The 23,028-nt window shown below is 53.2% G+C and overlaps 1 protein-coding gene across 6 annotated transcripts; it reads right to left on the reverse strand.

The window, feature by feature from the left end:
• Positions 1–444: 444 nt before the first annotated feature.
• PACSIN3 (protein kinase C and casein kinase substrate in neurons 3) lies at positions 445–9,713 on the reverse strand. 6 transcript variants are annotated; one of them, XM_069554069.1, is made up of 11 exons: positions 9,432–9,700; positions 6,156–6,227; positions 5,817–5,906; positions 5,518–5,674; positions 4,159–4,394; positions 3,885–4,040; positions 2,567–2,742; positions 2,282–2,402; positions 1,973–2,109; positions 1,481–1,602; positions 445–834 (listed from the first exon to the last, which is right to left on the reverse strand). In XM_069554069.1, the coding sequence occupies exons 3-11, from the start codon at positions 5,868–5,870 to the stop codon at positions 719–721; spliced, it is 1,275 nt and encodes a 424-aa protein (XP_069410170.1). In that variant the 5' UTR covers positions 5,871–5,906; positions 6,156–6,227; positions 9,432–9,700; the 3' UTR covers positions 445–718. The 6 variants fall into 6 exon arrangements, with proteins under 6 accessions (XP_069410170.1, XP_069410174.1, XP_069410171.1 ...); XM_069554073.1 differs by having other exon boundaries at positions 6,156–6,220; positions 9,432–9,568; XM_069554070.1 differs by having other exon boundaries at positions 9,019–9,443.
• Between the last annotated feature and the right edge of the window lie 13,315 nt (positions 9,714–23,028).

Here is a 23,028-nt window from a genome sequence, read left to right on the forward strand (position 1 = left end):
ACACTCGCGGTGCCGCCGGCCTGAATGGGAAGATCAACTGGCCGGGCCCCCGCTCCGCTCAGAGCTCAGCTCCTGACCTCCACCCATCCTCGGATGGCTCGCACCAAATCTGATCACGAGTCCCCTGCGGGACCCCAGGTTAGGTTAGGGTCCCGAAGTCCCAAGAGCAGGTACCAAGCTGGCACATCTCCGCCCAACCCCCGCCCCCGCAATACACTGCAGGCCCACGACCTACCCCGCTAGTGCCACCAGATGCCGACGGCCGCCTGGCAAGGGTGGAATATCGAAAAAGATGCACAGACGCCTTTTTTTTCCTTCGAAGTTTAATACACACTAGAACAAGCCACAAGAGTGCTGCTAGCCCAGAACTACACTCAACCCAAGCCAACCCCTGGAGCCCCAAAAGAGAGACTAGGTCCACAGCTCCGGGGGAGACTGGAGGACTCTTTGGGGAGGCTCAGGCACCCCTGAGCCCTTCCGTCACTTCCTGACCTCCCTACCTCCCCATCTTCTCAGGGTAGACTCAGTTGGCCCTTCCCTACCAGTCCCTTCCCAGACACAAGGCCCCTCCCCTCCCTGGGTCCCAGGACTTCTCCCTCCTGGAGGGACAGAGCGGTCGCAGGGGACAGGATGGTTCAGGGCCCTCAGGTCCGGCTGTCCAAACAAGCTGGCTCTGACTCAGGGTGGAGAAACGTTGCACAAGGGCTGCCAGGGCAGGTCAGGCCCCCACACATTCCACGTAGTTGGCAGGGTACAGGCCAATCCGGCCACTCTGCAGCTGGCCCTGACACCAGCCCTGTTCATCCTCCTCGCTCATCTTCAGCAGCTCCTCCCCTGAGAGAAGGGGGATTGGTCACTGGCAATTGCCCGCCCCATTCCTGCAATTGGGTCAAGGACTAAGGGGGAGGGGGTATTCGGAGAACCCAACCAGAAGAGACCTGGCTCAAGCAGAGGGAGGTCAAAGTCAGCCACTCCACCCCCAACCCCCCACTCTACCCCACCCCACCCCCAGGCCCTGAATTCAGCAGTCAGGCCCCAGCTGGTGACTTTTGAGAGGCAGGTGAGGGCTCCAAGCAGACACTCTGACTCCTAGGGGATGGACCCAGAGCAGCCTTTTCTTTTTTCTTTATTAATAGTTTTTAAAAAATATTTATCTGGCTGCACTGGGTCTTAAAAGTCACATGCAATATCTTCGATCTGTGTTGCAGTGTGCATGCAGAATCTTTAGTTGTGGCAAGCGAACTCTAAGTTGGATCTCGTTCCAGGGATCGAACCCAGGCCCTCAGCACTGGCAGCATGGAGTCTTAGCCCCTGGACCACCAGGGAGGTCCCTAGAGCAGCCTTAGGACTCGGAGCTCTCACTGACCCTTGAGAACTGAGCGTCTGGCTTCCCTTTCTCCACATTGCTGCTTAGGCTAGTAAAGGGGCGAGGGAGATGGGCTGCAGCCTGGAAAGGACCAGGAAAGGGGTTCTAGGGTACCTGCTCGGAAGCTCAGCTCATCGGCTTCTTGCCCCGCGTAGTCATAGAGTGCCCGCACCCGCACGCCCGTGGCAGCCTTCGGGGGGTTTTCCTCATCTGACCACTCCTCCTCGTGTCTGCCACTAGAGAGGGGAGGACAAGGGGGCAGGCTTGAGTAGGAGAGCCTGGGACTCGGGTTCAAGGGCTCCCCCCTGCAGGAGCCCAGGGAGAGGCAGGTGGGGGAAAAGCTGCAGGATTCTAGCCTGACTTCTGCCACGAATGCCTGCAAGCTCAAGCACACGTCCTGCCATGCAGAGGTGACACGGGCAGTACATGAGAGGGAGTGTGGGGAGCGCCTGGCAGACCACCATATAAACTGGCATCTTTACAACTCAAAACAGCAGCTTTGAACCCACTTCAGGTGTGAAGGGCATGAAGGGAAGGGACAGAGGCAGGACGGCACAGCAGGGGGCAGAGCTGTGTCCTTCCCACAGCCTGGATCCTGGCTCTCACCGTGGGGACCCCGGGGACTGGGGTGGGGGTGCAGTGCCGTCTTTGGTGGGTACAATGCTGGTCAGGGTAACCTCGTCAGGGCTCCGGCCACCCTTCTCCTTCCGGCTGATTGTCCTCTGTGTGTCCAAGGACCACTCCTGTGGGGATAGTGTTCAGGGCCAGGCTGAGCTGTAGGCTTGGTGGCAGCCAGGACCATCCAGACCACTTCTACCTCCTACATCCCAAACCCCAGCCTCCCGCCACAGTGCCAGGGTGAGCCCGGTGGGAGCCTACCCCGTCTCCCAGCCCCAGCCTGCCAGGAACACGTACCTCAAACTGGGGCCAGTTCATGGCCATGCCCGGCCCATGGGTGCTGCGCCACCAGCGCAGGTCCTCCTCATCGCTGGCTGCCTCGATGCCCTGATGCAGGTCTCGGTGGAGTTCGTGGAACCTGTGCCCCAGGTATAAGCCTCAGGCCGGGAAGCCTCTATTCCCCACCCTCCCCCTCCCCCAACACGCACACCGTGCCTGGTCTCATTCAGCCCAGCCAGAGCCCAGAGGCGAGGGGAGCAAGCCAGCCTCATCCGGACATCCAGGCCCACGGGAAGGCCGTACCTCTCACTGCTGGACAGGTCTAGGTGCTGGTGTAAGGTGAGCAGCATGTCCTTGAAGAAGAGGAGCCGCTGGCGCTCGGCCGCCTGGCAACTCTCGAAGGCCTGCTCCATGTCCTCCATGTAGCGTGGGGTGTAGCGGTGCAGCTCCGCCAGGCTCTGCTCATACTGGGTCTTCGTCTGGGTGGGGAGAGGAGGGACTCTGGTGAAGACAAGACCTTCTTCTTCCACTCAGGACTCTGCTAGTCTTTCCTGCACACCTGCTGTGGGCTAGGCACCAGAAGCCGGAAACCTGGCTCCTGCCCACTAGGACCCCAGGAGCCTAACAAGGGAGCTGACATTCAGGCCCGGTGGCTTGAAGAGTCCGGTGGAGGGACTTCCCTGGTGGTCCAGTGGTTAAGAAGACGCTTTCCGACACAGGGGACGTGGGTTCAATCCCTGGTTGGGGAACTAAGATGCCACATATCTTGGGGAAACTAAGCCTGAGCACCACAACTAAGACTCAATGAATAAATAATAAATTTTAAAATTTTAATAAATAAAGAAAAAAAGGTGGTACAGAGTGAGATGAGGTTAACCTCAACTCAGAAAATGGCAACCAACTCCAGTGTTCTTGCCTGGAAAATCCCACGGACAGAGGAGCCTGATGGGCTACAGTCCTTGGGGTTGCAAGGCAGACACAGCAGAGCACACACACACATGGGCACACACATACACGGGGCGCCATGGAAGAAATCAGAAAAGGCTTCCCGGAAGAAGCGGAAGCAGAGCAGCACGTCAGAGGACAGGGAGGCTCTGGATATGCAGAGCTGGGGGAAAAGCGCTCTGGCTGAGCGAGCAACATGAGAACGTGTCCCAGGGGGCACACCGAAAGGAAAGCAGCTGGGAAGGCCTCCTCAACTGCTAAAATTATCCCAGTGGCCCACACTGCACCACTTCTTTCCTGGGTAAAGCATCCTCTTTCTCTGGTGCGCGCACACTCCGTCGCTTGGTGGTGTCTGACACTTTGCTGTTCCATGGACAGGAGATCGCCAGGCTCCTCTGTCCGTGGGATTTCCCAGGCAAGAATAGTGGAGTGGGTTGCCATGCCCTCCTCCAGGAGATCTTCCCCACCCAAGGATCGAACTCACGTCCCCTGCATCTCCTGCATCAGTACTGAATTCTTTACCACTAAGGCCACTGGGACGCCTCATCTTTCTCAGGGTCCTATGTTACGTGATAAGCTGGAGAGCAGGGGGCAGGTGAAGATGAGAGCAATGCTGGGTACTGGAAAAGGAACTCAGGGTGCCCTGATCTGAGCTGGCAGGTCCCTCAGCCTGTACCTTCTCGGCCTCCTTGGAGCACCGTTCCACCCGCTCCTGCAGCTTCCGCAGCTGCTCCTGGGACACGGTGCTGTCTGCCTTTGCGTGGCTCTCCCGCGTCTGGGCGGTCTTCTCCTCCTTCCGGGCCGCGTGGTAGCTTTTCTTGGAAGCCTCAACCTAGCGCACACGCAGGGACCATACTGAACCCAGGACCCTGCACCATGGCTCCTTCTAGCCCCAGGCCGACCCAGGAAGGGGGCCAGCCTCTGCGGCCCCTCCTCCCTGCCGGGCTCACCTCCTTCAGCCTCTTGAGCCAGGGCTTCTGAGCCTTGCGGAAGCCGTCCTCGGCCGCCCGGCTCTCGCGGAAGCCGCCCAGCACAGGCCGGTGGAAGGCGCCCCGCTGCCAGGAACGCACCCGCTCGCTGTCCTGGCCCTGCAGCTTCTCCCGCACCTCCAGGTGCAGCGCGCTCAGCCGCTCGGCCGCCGTGAAGAAGGCGTGCCAGGCCTTCTCCAGCGTTCCATACTGGGGGCCTGCGAGGAAGGGTGAGCTGGGGCTGGGCCCACATGCTGGCAGCGAGCCCCCCCCCCGCCAGGCATGGGGCAGAGATGCGAAGATGAACAACAAATGACGTCAGCTGCTGCTGACTGAACACCTACTCCGTGCCTGGACACACAGTCCCACTGAGTGCTTGACTCATCCACCACCGTGAAGACCGCACCACCACCAACGTGGAACAAGCGAAAAGCCAGCCCAGGGAAGTGATTCGTTGCCCAAAGCATTCCAGCTACAGGTGGAGCTCAGATCCAAACCCAGGTGTGTGGTATAAATCACTACACTCTGTTGCCCCAGAGGGAAGAACTAGTGTCTGTCCCCAAGGAAGGCAGCTTGTTTGGATAGAAGGAGCCCAAGCTCCAGAGCCGGTAAACCTGGGCACAAGCTTTAGCTCTTCTTAGCTGTGTGACTTCAGGCAAGTCAGTTGGCCTCTCTGAAGTATCCCATTCTCCTCTAGCAAATAGTTAGAACAAGACCATCCCCATGATAGAGCTGTGGTTGGTTGGTTGTAAGTCACGTCTGACTCTCCGGCCACCCCATGGACTGTAGCCTGCCAGGCTCCTCTGTCCATAGGATTTCTCAGGCAAGCATACTGGAGCAGGTTGCCATTTCCATCTTCCTGACCCAGGGATCCAACCCACATCTCCAGATTCTCTACCACTGAGCCACCAGGGAAACTCATAGGGTTATTCAGTTCAGTTCAGTCATTCAGTCGTGTCCGACTCTTTGCAACCCCATGAACCGCAGCTCGCCAGGCCTCCCTGTCCATTACCAACTCCCAGAGTCCACCCAAACCCATGTCCATTGAGTCAGTGATGTCATCCAACCATCTCATCCTCTGTCGTCCCCTTCTCCTTCTGTCCTCAAATCTTTCCCAGCGAGTTAGTAGAAATATCAAAATAACTCATTTGATGGTGCTTGGCAAACCCTAACAACACAACTGTAAAGAATAACTAGGAGGATCTTCTCTCTTTAAAGGGAGGGTGGACAGGGAAGCCTCCAAATTTCCACAAGGGGTGCAAAAAGAAGCTGCCCTGCCTGGCTGCCCGCCCTCCACCTTGGCGGTCCTCTCCTCCTCACAAGGCCCGACCGCTGGCTCACCCTTCTCCACGGCGCCCCTCCACTTGCGGGCCCAGTCAGCCAGCTGCTGGGCGTAGGCCTTCTCGATGCGGGCGCGCTCCTGGAAGCAGCTGACCAGGTCCCCGCACAGCCGGTGCCCGTCCTCCACCCGCTGCACGGTCCGCCTGTAGTTGCCAGCCTGCGCAGGAGACTGGTGCTTGGAGCCGCTCCCCCCTCAGGGGCCAGGGCTGACACGAGGCTCCTCCTTGGGACAGGTGGCTGGGCCCAGAGAGGGGTGGGCATTTCAGCGCCACCCCCAAAGCTGACACCCAGCTGCTCACCTCCCAGAAACTGCCCTCCAGGGCCTCCCCTCCAGCCTCTTCCTCTGGAGCCATGGTGTCCCCGCAGCACGGAATGGTGGCGGATGGGGGCTGCAGAGGGCAGAGGTGTAAGCAGGAAAACCAGGCACAGTTCGAGGGCGAGGCGAAGAGCCTCTGCTACCCCTGGGTTCTGCCCCCACCCCCACTGCCATCCCCACTCCCCAAGGAACTGTCAACAGCCAGGACTCAGCAGGCAGGGGTCTGGAAGTCCCAGGAGAGGCCAGAAGGGGGCAAAGATGGTGGTTCCACGGCTGCTCCTCTTGCTCTGGCATGCCCTCCCCACCACCTCAGTCCATGTACCTGGGCCTAGAGTTCACTCCGGAGACCTGGGTGTCCGACCCTCGCAGCTGCCACCGTGATCCTGCCTGAACGCTACCAAGAGCAAAGCAGGGGATGAGGGTGGGGCTGACCATGTCCAGGGCGGTTCCCGGCTCCCCAGATATAGCAACTGCTGTCAGAAGCGCCAGATTCCAGCCAGGAGAATGCCAGTCGGGTCACACGGTCCAGCCGGGGATTACATGGCAGGCAGGGGTGGGTAGTGGGCAGAGGGCCCCGCTGCCCTGACCGCAGATGAGATAAGGGGACGCCTGCCCAAGCCAGGGCTCTGTGGCCTCTCCTTGAACAAGGCGACCCCTCCCCAGACCCGGCCAGGTCAGAGGGTACCCAGCCACACCCCAGGAGCTTCTGGGGTGGCAAAAGCAGACTGGGAGCCAGGAGGCCTGAGTCTTATCTTGGCCATGAAGCTTGAACAAGTGCATTATACTGTAGTCTCCTAAGGGGCCTCAGCTCCCTCCCAAGATGGAAATCCCACCTTCTTCCCTCTTTCTGTGCCAACAATGGCATAAGACTCAAGGCAGCGAACAAAAACTGTGAGGAGCCTGACAGTCATAAGGGACACTCGTCCTGCTCCACAGCATCCCTGAGGTCCCACAGGATTCCAGGAATAATGAGTAACTCAGCCCCACCCTCCAAAAGCCCAGAGTCAGGGGCAGCACGAAGTGTCAGACAGGTGATCAGCCAGTTACAACAATGCGTTCCAGGACTGCGGGGAAGGGCAAGGCAGATTCCAGCCCCAGAGCTCCCCCTGGGGGAGCTAGAGGACACAGAGGCACGCGGCCACTCCCTGCCTGTCCCTGAGCAGGGTCTCAGCTGTCCCCAGCATCAACTCAAGCCCCTAGAAGGAAACCACTTCCTCCTCTGAGCAAACCCCAGGGACACAGCCAGGCCCGGGAGAACAGTGTGTTCACTGCCTCCAAGGCAGGGCTCTATGACAATCCTCCCCCAAACTGACTCCCTCCCCACCCTTCAAAACTCAACAGCAAGGGCTTCCCGGGTGGCTCAGTGGTAAAGAATCCACCTGCCAATACAGGATACTCGGGTTTAATCCCTGGGTCGGGAAGGTCCCTTGGAGAAGGAAACCCACTACACTCTTCTTGCCTGGGAAATTCCATGGACAGAGGAGCCTGGCGGGCTATTGTTCATGGGGTCACAAAGAGTCAGACACAACTTAGCAACTAAACATTACTTTAAATAGATACTTTAAATGGGTGAATTGTGTGATATATGTCGATAAAGCTGTTATTACAAAAAAGAATGGGAGGGTGCTTCTCCGGGCACCCTCCCATTCCCCCATCCCCAATCCCCACCCCTCTCTCCGGGTATATATCACATTGGTTTGCGACTACAGGCCAGGATCTGTCCTCAGTCATTGGCAGAGACTTCCTGAGGGTCCATTTTGTGTTCCTCCAGGCACTGGAGTTAGTAGCTGAATTTAAAACACACACGACATCCACCTGAAGACCAGGAAATGCACGGGATATGGCAGCTTTGAGAAAGCATGGCCTGCGTAGGCTTCTGCCTCTCAGCTCACAGCGGGGAGAGCTCAGGCCCTCAGCGGAGATGCCTGGGCCCAGAGTAGAAGGATGGAGCAGCCTGCGCCTCCAGGGTCCTCCCTTGCTTCCTCTTGAGTCTGTCCCATTTACCCAGAAAGGACGTGCCAACCAGATGGAAACAGAGCTGCAGCTGTAAACCCCAGGGCCTCAAGAGCTGCCCTAGCCAGGCATCCAGGGGCCGGGCCCCCTGCCTGCCCCAGCCTCCCAGCTCCCAGGAGAGCTGCCCCCCACCCGTTCCCTCTCTCTGGCCCCAGAACAGAGCGAGCTGTGTGTGCAGGGCTGGCACCGCTCCCTCCGGCCTCCCAGAGCAAACACAAGCCCAAGCCCCAGGCACAGCCAGCCCCACTGCCCCAGCGGACACAGCAGTGGGGGAATGGGCCTGTGCCTTGACCCCTACTGAGGAGGGCCAGCACCCTGTGCCTCCTGACCCCGGCAGAGACCCAGACTGCTCCCCAGAACACACTCTTGCCACGGCCAAGAGCTCGGGAGGCAGATCATGAACCTTCCCAGCCCAGGGAGCCAGCACCTAACTGGGCTGGGACTTGCGGCTGGGGCTTGGCAGGGTCTCCTCACAGCTTCCTGAGCCAAGGTAGGGAGTCTTGGGGTCCAGGGAAGAACCCACTTTCCCTTAAGAGGCCACTAGGTACCCTTGTCCAGACCAGCCCCAACCCTGTCCCCGAAGTCCCGGGACATGGCCCTGGAAGGGAGCCCTGCTGTCCTGCCCTGCCCAGGCTCCGTCCTGAGTCACAGGCTGCGCCCAAGGACCTCTTCTCCGGGCAGCCCCTCCCGATCTGCCCGCAGCCCGCGGATTTGACGGCACCGAGGTGGGCGGTCGACCGGTCCAGAGAGGGGTGCTCAGACAAGAGCCACTAGAACCTGCAGCCAGGGAGGCCCCGAGGCTGGGGGAGGGGCGGCGCGGGAAAGGGGGAGGAGGCCGGCCCGGGAGGGGCATAACAAAGGGGCACTTTTGGAAACCCGACCAGCCCCGCCTGAGGTGCCAGCTCCCCGATGACGCACTCCGAATCCAGAGCCCTCACACCAAACCTCCGAACCCAGGGGCCGCCGGTCTCTGGCCTCGAAACCATTATGGACGGGCGCGCTGCTTGCGGGCCAGGCGCTGCACACCTCGGAGCCGCTGGAGCCCACGAGGAGCGGCCCGGCCAGGCCTGGTCCTGGAAACTCCAGGACTTCTTGGCCAAACTCGCTGAACTCGGTCTCGGCGCGGGGTGGGGGCCCGCCGGTCACCGCTGAGGGGAGGGGGCGCACCCTACCTTGGCCCGCGCCGCCGGCAACTCCAGATGGTGGCCCGGGACCGGCGGCCCCAGGAACTGGGGCTCTTTGCTAAGGGCGAGGGTCGCTGGGGAGCAAGGCCCCTGCTGGGGTCCCAGGGCGGTCGGGGGCCTTTGAGGGGCCCCAGGAGATGGGGTGGCCCGCCAGCCCCGACGCCTCCCTACCGCCCCGCGGCAGGTCTGGGAAAGTGCCGGGCGCGCGGCGCCGCAGGAGGGTCACCCCTCCGCGCGGCAGCAGCTCTTGCCGCGCTCCCGCAAAGCGCGGCTCCCCCGGGGCTCCCGGGGCCGGAGCCGGTCCCACAGCAAACCAGGAGCGGGAGGAGGAGAGGGCGTGCTCTATGTAGCCGCGGCTCCCGCCACCGCCTCGCCGCCGTCCCCGCCCGGGCAGCACTCACCGCGTCCTCCCTGGGAGCCTCGGCGGGTGGGGGGGTCCGGCCACGCTCCGACCCAACTCCCGTCGCTCCCGGGCCGGGGCCGCCGCCTCCCGGAGCGCGCCGGGCCCTCCCCCCGGGAAGCCCAGCCCCCCAGCCCCGCCCTCTCCTCGCGGCGGCGGGCCCCAACCCCACCGGCCAGCCGCGGGGCGCAGGAGCTGCCTGCATCGCGGCGACCCGCGCGGCTCCCGGGGCGCGGGCCGTGGGGTCTCGGTTCCCGCCCGAGGAGCGCCAGGGCCGCTTACCCAGGGTGGCGCTGTAAGGAGTCTGATTTCGGCTTTGCCCCTCCCCGGCCTCGGCAGAACCTGGGAGAGCCGTGGAAGCGGGAAGGAGTCCGGCCTGCACCGGCTCCCTTTGGAGGGAGGCCTGGCGGGGTGCTACACTGCCTTACTCTTTTTGCTGAGCACAGCTTTCTTAAAAGTTATAAGTTAACTTAGACGTTTACTTAGACGTTAACTCTGGAGAGGCTCATAACCATCCCCCTGTAAGCATTAGGACTCCCATTGTATAGATGCAGAAACTGAGGCCCAGAGACCTTTAGCACCTTGCACAAGATCTGTCGTCCGGCAAGGCCGGGACTCCAAAGCCTTGCCCTTTCCTTGCACAGCCCTCTTGGCCAATCTGATGGCCCATTCTGAGGACTGGGTCCGACACGCGGTGAAGGTGGGGCAGAAAGTCATGACCTCCTCCCCCGCACGTGTTCTTACTCCCAAATTTTGTACCACGGTTCATTCTTAAATCCCTTCGCCCCTCGACCCTCTTCGTTGGTAGATCTTTCCAGATCACCACGATGCCACTCCCCACACCCTTAATAAACACCTGCTTCCTCACCCCCTTGCCCCGCACCCTGGGATTTTTCGGAGTCTGCCTGTCAGTTATTTATATCCACTGGAGCGGTCCAAGAATGTTCTGAGTCTGACCTAATCGCCACCTGCTCGGTCTCCCGGCCCCTCCCGCTTGCTCCTGGGCCCGGTGACCCGGCTGCCGTGCCCTCCGCCTGGCAGGCAAGAGAGGGCGCAAGTCTGCGCGGTCCGACGCCCCGGGCGCTCAGAGGGTCTGGACCGCGCAAATTGCTGCGGGCCGCAAACCCTTCCGCGCTTTCGGAGGAGTGCGCCCCCAGGGGACGGCGTGCGCGCTGGGAAGCCGAGAGCCAAGCTGTTCTCTCTCTAGCACTTTCCTCTAGGTCCCGACGCCCCCACCCCTAGGTCCCGACGCCCCCACCCCCACCCCTACTCTCCCCGAGGAGTGTGAGTCCGTGTGCACCGATTTTTAAACGACAGCTTTAAAAATAGCAAAATTATGTAGTTTCTAAATCCAGGAGGAATCACGGACGCGTTCCCTGCGCGGATAAATCCGCTCATAAAATGAAAAGGGGGCTTGCAGAGAATGAACGGGGATAATTTCAAACGGGCATCTAAGCCGCTGAGGACTGACTTGCCCCGCAGTCCCCGTGAGAGGGTGAAACTGCCTGTAGGGCACCCTAGACGAGCCGCGTTCGGCCCCTCGCACCTGAGTAGTGGATCCTCGCCTGGGCGCTCGCAGGGTGTGAACCCAGCAGGATGTAGCTCCCGAGACAAGTTTCAACACCCACTCAGCTGGGGCTTGGACAAGTCCCTTTTCTCCATATCTCTGTTTCCACCCCTATGAAACATGACAGGTGACTGGGCTGACCTCCCCAAAGGGCTTGTGCAGCAACTAATTAATGATTGTAAACGACTACAAATGAGAGGAGCTGAGGTAACATCTAAAGACAGCCATACTGCTTTGTATTATTCAAAATCAGTGACCATCCCACCTTGTGCCCGGAGGGGCTTTAGGCACCTGGACAGAAAGTGTGAAATCATAAGAAAGAAATGACTTACAGGAGACACCTATCAAAAACCCATTGAAAATAAAGGCTGCAAGCCAGACTCTGGGGTCTAGGGAAGTCTCTCTAGAAACTCAAAAAAACAGGATTGTTTGTCAGACCACAGAGAAGGGAATGCGGAGTGGGGAAACATCTGGCATCCCTCCGGTTCAAATCTGAAGAAATGCTGCAGCTGATCTTAATTGCCCCTAAGGTACTGTAGGGAGAAAAAAATAAACCAAAACCCAGAGCATAGTGAGCTGCTTCAAGGGCCAGAGCTGACCTTGGAAAGCCAAAGTCCTGCCCCAGGCTTCAGATGTCTGTGCTCTGCAGCCAGAGCCTCTGAACTCTCACCGGGCTCCATCAGTGGGCTCCCAACTTGAGCAGAGCTCAAGACGACATCCCGAGGTCAGGAGGACCAGATAGACAGAAACCCAGAGAGGGAGCTTGGCTCCAGGCATCAGGTGGCAGGTTGGTCCTCAGCGCAAGTTCACAACATTCACAGACTCACTCACCTTGAGTTTCTGGAATGTCCTAAGCACTGTTCCTTTGTTTGTTTATTTATTTATTCACTCAGCCAATCAAGAAAACATTTGAATTTTTGCTTTATGCTAAGCCCTAGGCTGGGTGTTGGGAATACAAAAATAAAAAAGGCAGAGTCCAAGGTATACGTTAAGGATACAATATGAGCAGGAAATACTATGGGAAAACAGAAGCAGAAGAGACCGCCTTTCACCGGGCGATGACACTTGACTGGTCTTGATGAGCAAGAATTAGTCATGTGGAGAAGCAATCTAGGCAGGAGCATCAGGGTGTGCCAAGCGCCGGAGGTGTTAGCATATGACATGGTGACCCAGCAATTCCACTTTTTGGTATCTACCCCAGACAAACGTGTACAAGTCAAGGAAAAGGTCCGAGGATGTTTGTGTATAGTATTGTTTGCAGTTAGGGAAAACTTGAAAACAAATGGGTAGTGGTTGGGTGACATCCCTGGTGGTCCAGTGGTCGGTTGGGACTCTGCCCTTCTACTGTAGGGGCATGGGTTCCATCTCTGATCGGGGCAATGAGATCCTACATGCCATGTGGTGTGGTCAAAAAAAAATTTTAATGAAGAAAAAAAAAAAGAGGCCATTGGTTGAATAACCTAAAGTCCATTCATGCTTTTGGATTATTCTGCAATAACTAAAGAACAGGAGAGATAAAGATGTGCTCTTATATGAAGACATCCAAGATACTGTTGCATACAAAAAAGCAAAGTGCAGAACACTCAAAATATTCAGAGAATATGCACCAAACTGATTTTGGTGATTTTCTCTAGAGAGGCTTCCCAGATGGCTCAATGGTAAAGAATCTGCCTGTCAATGCAGGAGACGAAGGAGATGCCAGTCTGATCCCTGTGTCGAGAAGATCCCCTGGAGTAGGAAATCGCAACGCACTTCAGTATTCTGGCCTGGAAAATTCCATGGACAGAGGAGCTTGGCGGGCTACAGTCCCTAGGGTTGCAAAAAGTTGGACTCGGCTGAGCATGCATACACACTCTAGAGAGAACTGGTGAAGGAGATCTTCGTAATCTTTGAAAATTAACGATGAGTATGTACTTAAGCATAAATTGTATAATTAAACAATTTTGTTTTAGGAGATGGTGATGGGTCGTATTATCTAAAATGGTGCTGCTCCTCTCACACTTCTCATAGACAATCTCACTGTGTGAAAGGAAGTGACTAGATAAGATCTGTCCTTTAAAAAGATAACTCTGGCAGCCCTTCAGAGTGTAGATTGGAGTGGGCAGAGGGCTGCAGGCAGGACTGATCTCCTCTGAAGGCTGCTGTTTGTCTCTGTGGCCTCTGGACATTGCCCCAGCATTCCAGACGGGCAGCTGAGTAAAGTATTCTGGTTCAACAGCTATGTTTTTAAGATCTCAGGCAACCCCAGGTGGAAAAACTGGTCCTAGTTATTGAGAAGGGTTAACCTCAGTTGGTGGAGGGCGGAGGGGAGGTGGCTGTTTCTGGGCTGAAACACAGGAAGAACAGCAGATGGATGGCATTAGAGTGAAAAATGTGCAGCAGATTTCAGAGCGGGGACTATGGAGAAAGCCTCTCTGGGGTCAGGAATTTGCCTGGGGCAGTCTTTGGAAGGTACTGTTGCACAGTCCACATTACAGTTCTGCAGGCAAAGGTTCTGCTCAGGAAGCCTGCCCTGGTTCATTGGGACCCTTCCCCAAAGTCCACTGGGGACCTCCTTTTTGGTAAAAGAGGAATTCTAGTGGGGGATCCATTCATTCAGCTGACTTTCAGAGAACACCCGCTATGCCAGACACCATGCTGGATGCTTGGTCCAGTGCAAACAAAGCAGATATGTCTCCTGATTCTGTGGATATGATAGGACAGGATAAAGTGACCCCATGGACTCTGCAACCCCATGGACTGTAACCTGCCAGGCTCCTCTGTCTGTGGGGTTCTCCAGGCAAGAATACTGGAATGGGTTGTCATTCCTTTCTCCAGGGGATCTCTCTGACCCAGGGATCACACCTGAGTCTCCTGCATTGCAGGTGGATTCTTTACCATCTGAGCCACCAGGGAAGCTTCATGGAGTTTTCCACTAAAGTCAAAAGCCTGCATACACAATTACAAATTGTGGTATGTGTTTTAAAGGGGAATAAAAAGGATAGCATATTGAAAAGCAGAGACATTATTTTGCCAACAAAGGTCCGTCTAGTCAAGGCTATGGTTTTTCCAGTGGTCATGTATGGATGTGAGAGTTGGGCTGTGAAGAAAGCTGAGCGCCAAAGTATTGATGCTTTTGAACTGTGGTGTTGGAGAAGACTCTTGAGAGTCCCTTGGACTGCAAGGAGATCCAACCAGTCCATTCTGAAGGAGATCGGTCCTGGGTGTTCTTTGGAAAGAATGATGCTAAAGCTGAAACTCCAGTACTTTGTGAAGAGTTGACTCATTGGAAAAGACTCTGATGCTGGGAGGGATTGGGGGCAGGAGGAGAAGGGGACGACAGAGGATGAGATGGCTGGATGGCATCACCAACTCGATGGACATGAGTTTGAGTGATCTCCGGAAGTTGGTGATGGACAGGGAGGCCTGGCGAGCTGCGATTCATGGGGTCACAAAGAGTCGGACATGACTGAGCGACTGAACTGAACTGAAAAGGATTCAGTGCCATGAAAGAAAAACAGGGGGAGCACAATTTCAATGGGTCAGAGGAGACTCCTCTCAGGAAGTTTAAGCTTCTCTACCCCCAGAGGCCCAAAAGACAAATGGAAGTTAGCTAGGTAAAGATGAAACCTAGAAGACGGCATTCCAGGCAGAAGGATTGATGTGTGCAAAGTCCCTGTGATGGGAACTTGACCTGGGAAAGAAGGGCAAAGTGGTGAACGAGAGGGCGAGAGGGCCAGGGTGAGGTAAGAGGGGCAGGCAGCTCTCAGACACTGCAGGCTTTGTTTTATTCTGAGTGCAGAATTTAAACAGGAGAGACCTTGAAGATCTTTCTGGATGTTGTGTGAAGAATAGATTAGAGCAGTGGATCAGCAAACTGGAGCCTGGATGGCCCACAAGGTAAGAAGATTTTTATTTTTTGTTTTTTGTTTGTTTTCAAAGCTACGAATCTTTTAAAGATTATTCTTATTTATTTATTTGGCTCTGTCAGGCCTTAGTTGCGTCATGCAGGATCTTTCCTTTTGGCTTGCGGACTCAGCAGTTTCGGAGTAAGGGCATAGTTGTCTGGTGGCATGTGGGCTCCTGACCGGGGACTGAAACTGCATCCCCTGCATCGCAAGGCAGATTCTTTTTTTTTTCTCTTACGGTCAACTGATTTTTTTCTTAATTTTTTAAACACCAAAACCATTTTGTATTGGGGTATAGCCGATTACCAATGTTGTGGTAGTTTCAGGTGAACAGCAAAGGGACTCAGCCATGCAAGTCCACTTAACCGCTGGGCCACGAATGAAATCCCTAAGAACAACTTTTACTGAATTAAATGGTTGAAAAGAACCAAAAGAAGAATGCTCTCTGTGTTACATGAAGGTTAGAAGGAATTCAAATGTCAGTGTCTATAAGTTCAATTAGTTATTGAAATTAAAATTTTCCATAAAGTTTTATTGGCACACAGGCACTATCCTGAACCTCACTGATGAGCCCGAGACCTGGGAGAAGGTACAGAAACTGTGCAGAATGGGAGCCCTCTGCACTTGAGGTGAACCGGTACCCACCGCGTGGGAGGGGGTGCTTACAGAGTGTCTGTGGAGGTGCAGGTGATCTGCTGAGCATCTGGTCACCCCAGCCTCGTAACAACCCTGTCCAGTTGGATTTATTCTTCCCAATTAACAATGGAGGGAAGAGACTTTGAGAGGTGCGGGATCTGCTTTGGGGCACAGCTAGGAAGTGGGAACCTGAGGGCTCACCAACACCAGGGAACAATTTTTACCTCTTGGTGATACAGACCACCCATGGCAGAAATTGGATATATTAGCTTCTGAGGGCTGCCGAACAACAAACGGTGACTTAAAACAGCAGAATGTCTTCTCTTATGGCTCTGGAGGCCGAAAGTCCAAAACCAAAGTGTTGGTAGGGCCACACCTTCCTCTCCAGGCTCTGGGGAAGAAGCTTTCCTTGTCCTTCTGCTGGCTGCCGGTGGCTGCGGGCAACCTGGGGCATATTTGGTGCCCCCTGGGCGACAGCCATATCACTCCAGTCTCTGCCTCGATCACGTCATCCTCTCTGTGCGTCTGTCTCCTTGTCTTATCTCTCTCTGCCTCACTCCTATAAGGACACTTGCCACTGGATTACAGTCTAATCGAATAATCCAAGATGATCTCCGTATTTTAAAATTCTTAACTACATCTGCAAAGACCCTCTTTCTAAATAAGATATCATTCACAGGTTCTGGAGATTCAGTTCAGTTCAGTCGCTCAGTCATGCCTGACTCTTTGAGACGCTAGGGACTGCAGCACACCAGGCTTCCCTGTCCATCACCAACTCCCAGAGCTTACTCAAACTCACGTCCATTGAGTCAGTGATGCCATCCAACCATCTCATCCTCTGTCATCCCCTTCTTCTCCTGCTGCCTTCAATCTTTCCCAGCATCAGGGTCTTTTCAAATGAGTCAGTTCTTCACATCAGGGGGCCGAATATTCAGGACTGATCTCCTTTAGGATGGACTGGTTGGATCTCCTTGCAGTCCAAGGGACTCTCAAGAGTCTTCTCCCACACCACAGTTCAAAAGCATCAGTTCTTCAGCGCTCAGCTTTCTTTATAATCCAATTCTCACATCCATATATGACCACTGGAAAAACCATAGCCTTGACTAGACAGACTTTTCTTGGCAAAGTAATGTCTTTCCTTTTTAATATGCTTTCTAGGTTAGTCATAACTTTTCTTCCAAGGAGTAAGCATCTTTTAATTTCATGGCTGCAGTCACCATTTGCAGTGATTTTGGAGCCCCCCCAAAATAAAGTCTGCCACTGTTTCCACTGTTTCTCCATCTATTTGCCATGAAGTGATGGGACCAGATGCCATGATCTTAGTGTTCTGAATGTTGAGCTTTAAGCCAACTTTTTCACTCTCCTCTTTCACTTTAATCAAGAGGCTCTTTATTTCTTCTTCACCTTCTGCCATATGGGTGGTGTCATCTGCATATCTGAGGTTATTGATATTTCTCCCAGCAATCTTGATTCCAGCTTGTGCTTCATCCAGCCCACCATTTCTCATGATGTACTCTGCTGCTGGTGCTGCTGCTAAGTCACTTCAGTCGTGTCCGACTCTGTGTGATCCCATAGACGGCAGCCCACCAGGCTCCCCCGTCCCTGGGATTCTCCTGGCAAGAACATTGGAGTGGGTTGCCATTTCCTTCTGCAATGCGTGAAAGTGAAAAGTGAAAGTGAAGTCGCTCAGTCATGTCCAACTCCTAGCGACCCCATGGACTGCAGCCTTCCAGGCTCCTCCGTCCATGGGATTTTCCAGGCAGGACTACTGGAGTGGGGTGCCATTGCCTTTTCCAGATGTACTCTGCATATACGTTAAATAAGCAGAGTGACAATATACAGCCTTGACGTATTCCTTTCCCTATTTGGAACCAGTCTATTGTTCCATGTCCAGTTCTAACTATTGCTTCCTGACCTGCATACAGATTTATCAAAAGGCAGGTCAAGTGGTCTGGTATTCTCATCTCTTTCAGAATTTTCCACAGTTTGTGGTGATCCACACAAAGGCTTTGGCATAGTCAATAAATCAGAAATAGATGTTTTTCTGGAACTCTCTTGCTTTTTCAATAATCCAACGGCTGTTGGCAATTTGATCTCTGGTTCCTCTGCCTTTCTAAAACCAGCTTGAACATCTGAAAGTTCATAGTTCACTTACTGTTGAAGCCTGGCTTGAAGAATTTTGAGCATTACTTTAGCAGCATGTGAGATGAGGGCAATTGTGCGATAATTTGAGCATTCTTTGGCATTGCCTTTCTTTGGAAGCTTCAGCATCGGTCCTTCCAATGACTATTCAGGACTGATTTCCTTTAGGATGGACTGGTTGGATCTCCTTGCAGTTCAAGGGATTCTCAAGAGTTTTCTCCCACACCACAATTCAAAAGCATCAATTCTCCAGCGCTCAGCTTTCTTTATAGTCCAACTCTCACATTCATGCATGACTACTGGAAAAACCATAGCTTTGACTAGACGGACCTTTGCTGGCAAAGTAATGTCTCTGCTTTTTAATAGGTTGGTCATAGATTTTCTTCCAAGGAGCAAGCGTCTTTTAATTTCATGGCTGCAGTCACCATCTGCAGTGATTTTAGAGCCTAAGAAAAGAAAGTCTCTCACTGTTTCCATTGTTTTCCCATCTATTTGCCCATCTATTCTGGAGATTAGGATATGGGTATATCTTTTCAAGGGCCATCATTCAACCCTCCACACAAGGCTGGAGGAGCCCACAGCTGTTAGCCTTGGACATCTAGTATAATGTTTCTTGAGCTTAAAAAGCAGGATGCCTTTTCAGAGACTTTCTTCATCCAGTTTCATAAATCTATCTGCCTCTTTGCGGGATGGATCAGCAGCCTAAACGCTGTCAACACGAATGGGGCATGCTCTTCCAGATTGCCTATCACTATGACAAAATGCTCAGATTCTGGGGCTTTCTGACGCTGGGCAAGTCTAGCACAAAGAGGAATCACAGTAAACGTGCCAGCGATGATGCCCACGCAGGGTGTGGAGTGTCGGGTAGGATGTGTGTACATCGGTACTAAGAACACCCCCTCCCCTAGGCTATTGGCTTCACCTATAAGAACTATAGCTATTCTGGCAGCTTATCACCTTCCTTTACAAAGAGAATGTTAACTGAGGTTCCTCGGGCAAGTTTTTTGTCACATGCTTCTGGAGTTACAATGTCCTAATAACAAGACCTTGGCTCCTAGGGACAGGAGCCAAAGGCGGGCAGTGGGGAGGGGAGGGGGAAGAGAGAAATGTACAGAGATGTAAATGCAGTTCTCCCGGCTCCACCAGCGGGTGACTCATCCGCTCAGGGAGATTGGCTTGGCTGTAACACAGAGAGAACCATTTTTATTTCTGCCACTTGGGACTTTTGCAGTCCCTGGAAGAGACCTTTGGCTTGAGAAGAGCAAGTAGAAGGCACGGCCTGAATTCAGACACCCGCTTTCTCATTCTCTGGTCCCTGCTCTTTCCATGATGGCTCAGTGACTGGTGAGAATTCTGGAGAACAGCCTCTCCAGCACCTTTTTCAAACCTTATCAGTAAAAAACATGCTGCCAGGAGATTATATAACAACTTCTATTTGTAGAGCGCTTTACAGTTTGTGAAGCACTTTCATATATTATTTCAGCACTCTGGCGAATGCCCTGCAGCTCTGGCTGCCTAGAGAAGTTTTCTGGCATCCTGTGCCAATGGTATTTCACGACAGGATATTGATTTAGTGTGTGGATGGTGCTTAATTCCCCACAGCAGAGAGAGAAGGTAGGGTTTGGGGGTATTTACACAGCTGTCTGACACTCCCAAAGCCACCCCAAATTATTATATTTTTGAAAACTGATGCTGTTCCCAGAGAGTGGGAGTCATGCCTTCACTTCACATTATTACAAATCTATTCATATTTGGGCAGTTAAATATGTATTGGAGATGCCAAGTAACAAGGACTCTGGATGCTGTATTCAGCCTGTCTCCAGTCCTTTAGGAGGAATTTAGACTTCAGTTTCCTGCAAATGCTGCCGAATCCTTGAGGCTGTCATTTGCAAACCACTGGACGCAGTAACTTTGTGTGGGAAGCCTGCACATGCCATCTGTGTGGATTATGGATGGTTTTGCAGACTCAGCGAAGTGTTTGGATCCACAGACAGCTTGATCAGAATCGGAGTCATGTATCAGCCTGCAATAGGAAAATAATCCCTACTAGATGGAAACTTCCCACAGGGAGACCAGAGTTGAAAGCAGTCCCTGGTTTCTGCGGCTTTAACAGCAAGACAGTCACAGGATCACAGATTTTAAAATCAAAAAGGATCTGAGAGACCCGCCTCCTCTCTCCCTTTCATTAGATGAGGAGGCCAGTAAGGCACAGAGAAGCGAAATGACAGCTCCAAGACCACATACACAGTCTCAGTACAATGCTCTCTCCACCGTGCTATATTATTTGTTCCAGAAAACACCTAAGCCACACATTGTTTTGCAGGTCAAAGAAACTGGCATTATTTAGGGCCATGCTCATGGTCTGCCAGGCTTCCAGTGTGAACGCGAGGCCTTGATTTGCTACCACCAGCAGCTTTTGAATGAACTGCCTTGTGATGCCTTACATCAAAAGTAGTGTCACAGACAGAACCCAAACATCTGTAAAGGGAGTTACCCGGCACAACCTCTCCACGGCATGAAACCAGAGCAATGCTGTACCATTCATGCCATTATAAGAGTAGCTGCATCAAAAATATGTATTAAATAGTTTGTCCACTGTACACCCAATGGTTCATCAGATGGGAATGGATCAAGTCCCTTGTGAAACAGCAAAACTCAGGGTAAGAATGGACCATCGCACAACCTGAGGCAAAGTGTTTTACTGGTATGTGCAAGGTAGGTTTCACTGCTCACATGTGGCTTGTTTGTTGCTGTTGTTTTATATCCACCATGGAAGACTCCTCAGTCCTAAACAAAGATGGTAGGAAAATCTGGTATTAAGTGGGACATCTTTGCTCGTGAGTCCATTATGGCTAACAGTTACCTCCCTACCTTTCTGCCTTCTACTCCTCCTGCCTGGAAGGTTCTCCCCATCTCCCCTGCCTCAGTTTCCTCTCAAGATTTACCTTAAGTGTCACCTTCTCTGGGAAGATTTCCTTGACTCTGTTCACTTAGTGAACATTTTTTGGCCACGCCCACACAGCATGTGCAATCTTATTCCCCAACCTGAGATGGAACCCCCTGGGGGCATTGAGTCTTAACCACTGGAAGGCCGCCAGGAAAGTCCCAACACTGTCCCTTCTGTATTCCACTCCGAAATGAGTTCAAGTGTCTTTTTCCTGTGCCCCCTACCCCACATGAATCCAGTGCTTCCTCTCTCACCCAGCTTATCACACAATACTGTAGTTGCATGTTTACTTGTTGATTAAAAGGCATACTCCATGGGGGAAAAGAGCATTTTTTTTTTTCCACTTCAGCATTCTTTCTGACTGGAATAATGCCAGGAACAGTGTGGGTTTTGATAAATGTCAGTAGGATGAATTCTTCTGCTTACTACACCACCTCCCCCTTTATCTGACCTCTCCCACTTTCCACAATCCTTTACTGACTTATTTTTCATATTTACTTGGCCGTGCCAGGTCCTACATGTGGCACTTGGGATCTTCAGTCTTCACTGTGGCACGCAAAACTCTTATTTCTTGACCAGGGATTGAACCTGGGCCCCCTGCATCGGGAGCAGGACTCTTAGCCACTGGACAGCCAGGGAAGTCCCTGCACAGATCTTTAACGAGATCAGTTGTCTCCTCTTCAAGCCGCCTCCTATTCTGCTCATGAATATTCATGCCCCCAAGCCAAATACCATCAGGGACACGCATGGAGTTGAACTCTAGGTCTACTGGCATTGCAACAGAGGATACATACCTTGGAGAAGGGCGGGACATCTCTGAAAGAAGGTGTTAGAAAGAAATAGGAGGACATTCCCTGGTTGTCCAGTGGTTAGGACTCTGTGTTCTCACTGCCAAGGGCCCAGGTTCAATCCCTGGTTGGGGAACTTAGATCCTTCTTGCTGCTCTGCTCAACCAGATGGTTTGGATAAGGGATCAGAGAAGTGGGCCTTTGCTCTGGATTGGAGGCTGTCAGGACACAGGAATGGTTCTATGATTGCATATGACTGCATATCAGTAAGAATGAAGCAAAGCTAAAGCTGTGATTAGCAAAGAATCTGCAGTCATTCATATTAGCCAAAATAATAGGGGAATGTTTGGGTCATTTCTGTGGTTTGGACAGTGTTCATACTTCTGTCTGTATTCAAACATCAGTGATTATCTTTTTGTGTTGATCTATCAAGATTACACAGGCTCAGTAGTTGTGGCACACAGGCTTCGTTGCTTTGAGGCATGTGGGATCTTCCAGGACCAGGGATCCAACTCATGTCTCCTGCATTAGCAGGTGGATTCTTTGGGTTTCCTACAATGCAGAGACACAAGAAATGTGGGTTCAATCCCATGTCTTCAATCCCACGGGGTCAGGAAGATCCCGTGGAAATGGCAACCCACTCCAGTATTCTTGCCTAGAAAAGTACATGGACAGAAGAGCCTGGTGGGCTACAGTCCATGGGGTCACAAAGAGTTGGACACAATTGAGCGTGTGTCCATGTGCACACACACACACACACACACACACCATGATTATAAATTGGCCTTGTCTGTCTGTGCTGATATTTTGCAAAATTATTTCAACAGATGACTAAAACCTAGCTAATAGTACTAGGTCGGCTTCCAGATCAGAGAAGGCAATGGCACTCTGCTCCAGTACTCTTGCCTGGAAAATCCCATGGACGGAGGAGCCTGGTAGGCTGCAGTCCATGGGGTCATTGAGGGTTGGACACGACTGAGCGACTTCACTTTCACTTTTCACTTTCACGCATTGAAGAAGGAAATGGCAACCCACTCCAGTGTTCTTGCCTGGAGAATCCCAGGGACCGGGGAGCTTGGTGGGCTGCCGTCTATGGGGTCACACAGAGTCGGACATGACTGAAGTGACTTAGCAGTAGCAGCAGCTTCCAGATGCCAGCAGCTGCTTTTTTTTTTTTTAATTTTAATAATTTTACTTATTTGTGGCTGTGCTAAGTCTTCCTTGCTGTGCCAGCTTTTCTTTACCTGTGGTGAGCAAGGACTACTCTTTCTTGCAATGTGCAGGCTTCTCATTGAAGTGGCTTCTCTTGTTGTGGAGAATGGGCTCTAGTGCACTCAGGCTTCAGATCTTCTCTGATCAGGGATGGAACCTGTGTCTCCTGCATTGGCAGGCAGATTCTTTACCACTGAGCCACCAGAGAAGCCCAAGGAGCTGTTTTTCTCTTTCTCACAACCCACACCCATGTCTAACTTTTATCAGTCTGTTTCTCCTCTTAGGATGCTATTCTCCCTCCCCCAGCCAACTCCACAAAAACCCATCTTTCCCATGAGGCTTTCCTAAATACTTCTTTCTCCATTAGATTATCTCTTCTGAATGCATCTAAGTCTTAGTACTCACCTGTGTTCTTTTTT

This window comes from Ovis canadensis, chromosome 15 (assembly GCF_042477335.2).
Source record: "Ovis canadensis isolate MfBH-ARS-UI-01 breed Bighorn chromosome 15, ARS-UI_OviCan_v2, whole genome shotgun sequence".
NCBI classification, from domain to species: Eukaryota; Metazoa; Chordata; class Mammalia; order Artiodactyla; family Bovidae; genus Ovis; species Ovis canadensis.

Bases quoted from the DNA above. Each gene is read 5' to 3' on its own strand.
- PACSIN3 (XM_069554068.1), bottom strand. From the start codon at position 9,635: ATGCAGGCAGCTCCTGCGCCCCGCGGCTGGCCGGTGGGGTTGGGGCCC. The intron at 5,907-9,431 runs GTGAGTGCTGCC...TGCCCTCTGCAG, and splicing joins AGGCTCCCAGGGAGGACGCG to CCCCCATCCGCCACCATTCC. The intron at 835-1,480 runs GTACCCTAGAAC...CCCTTCTCTCAG, and splicing joins TGAGCTGAGCTTCCGAGCAG to GGGAGGAGCTGCTGAAGATG.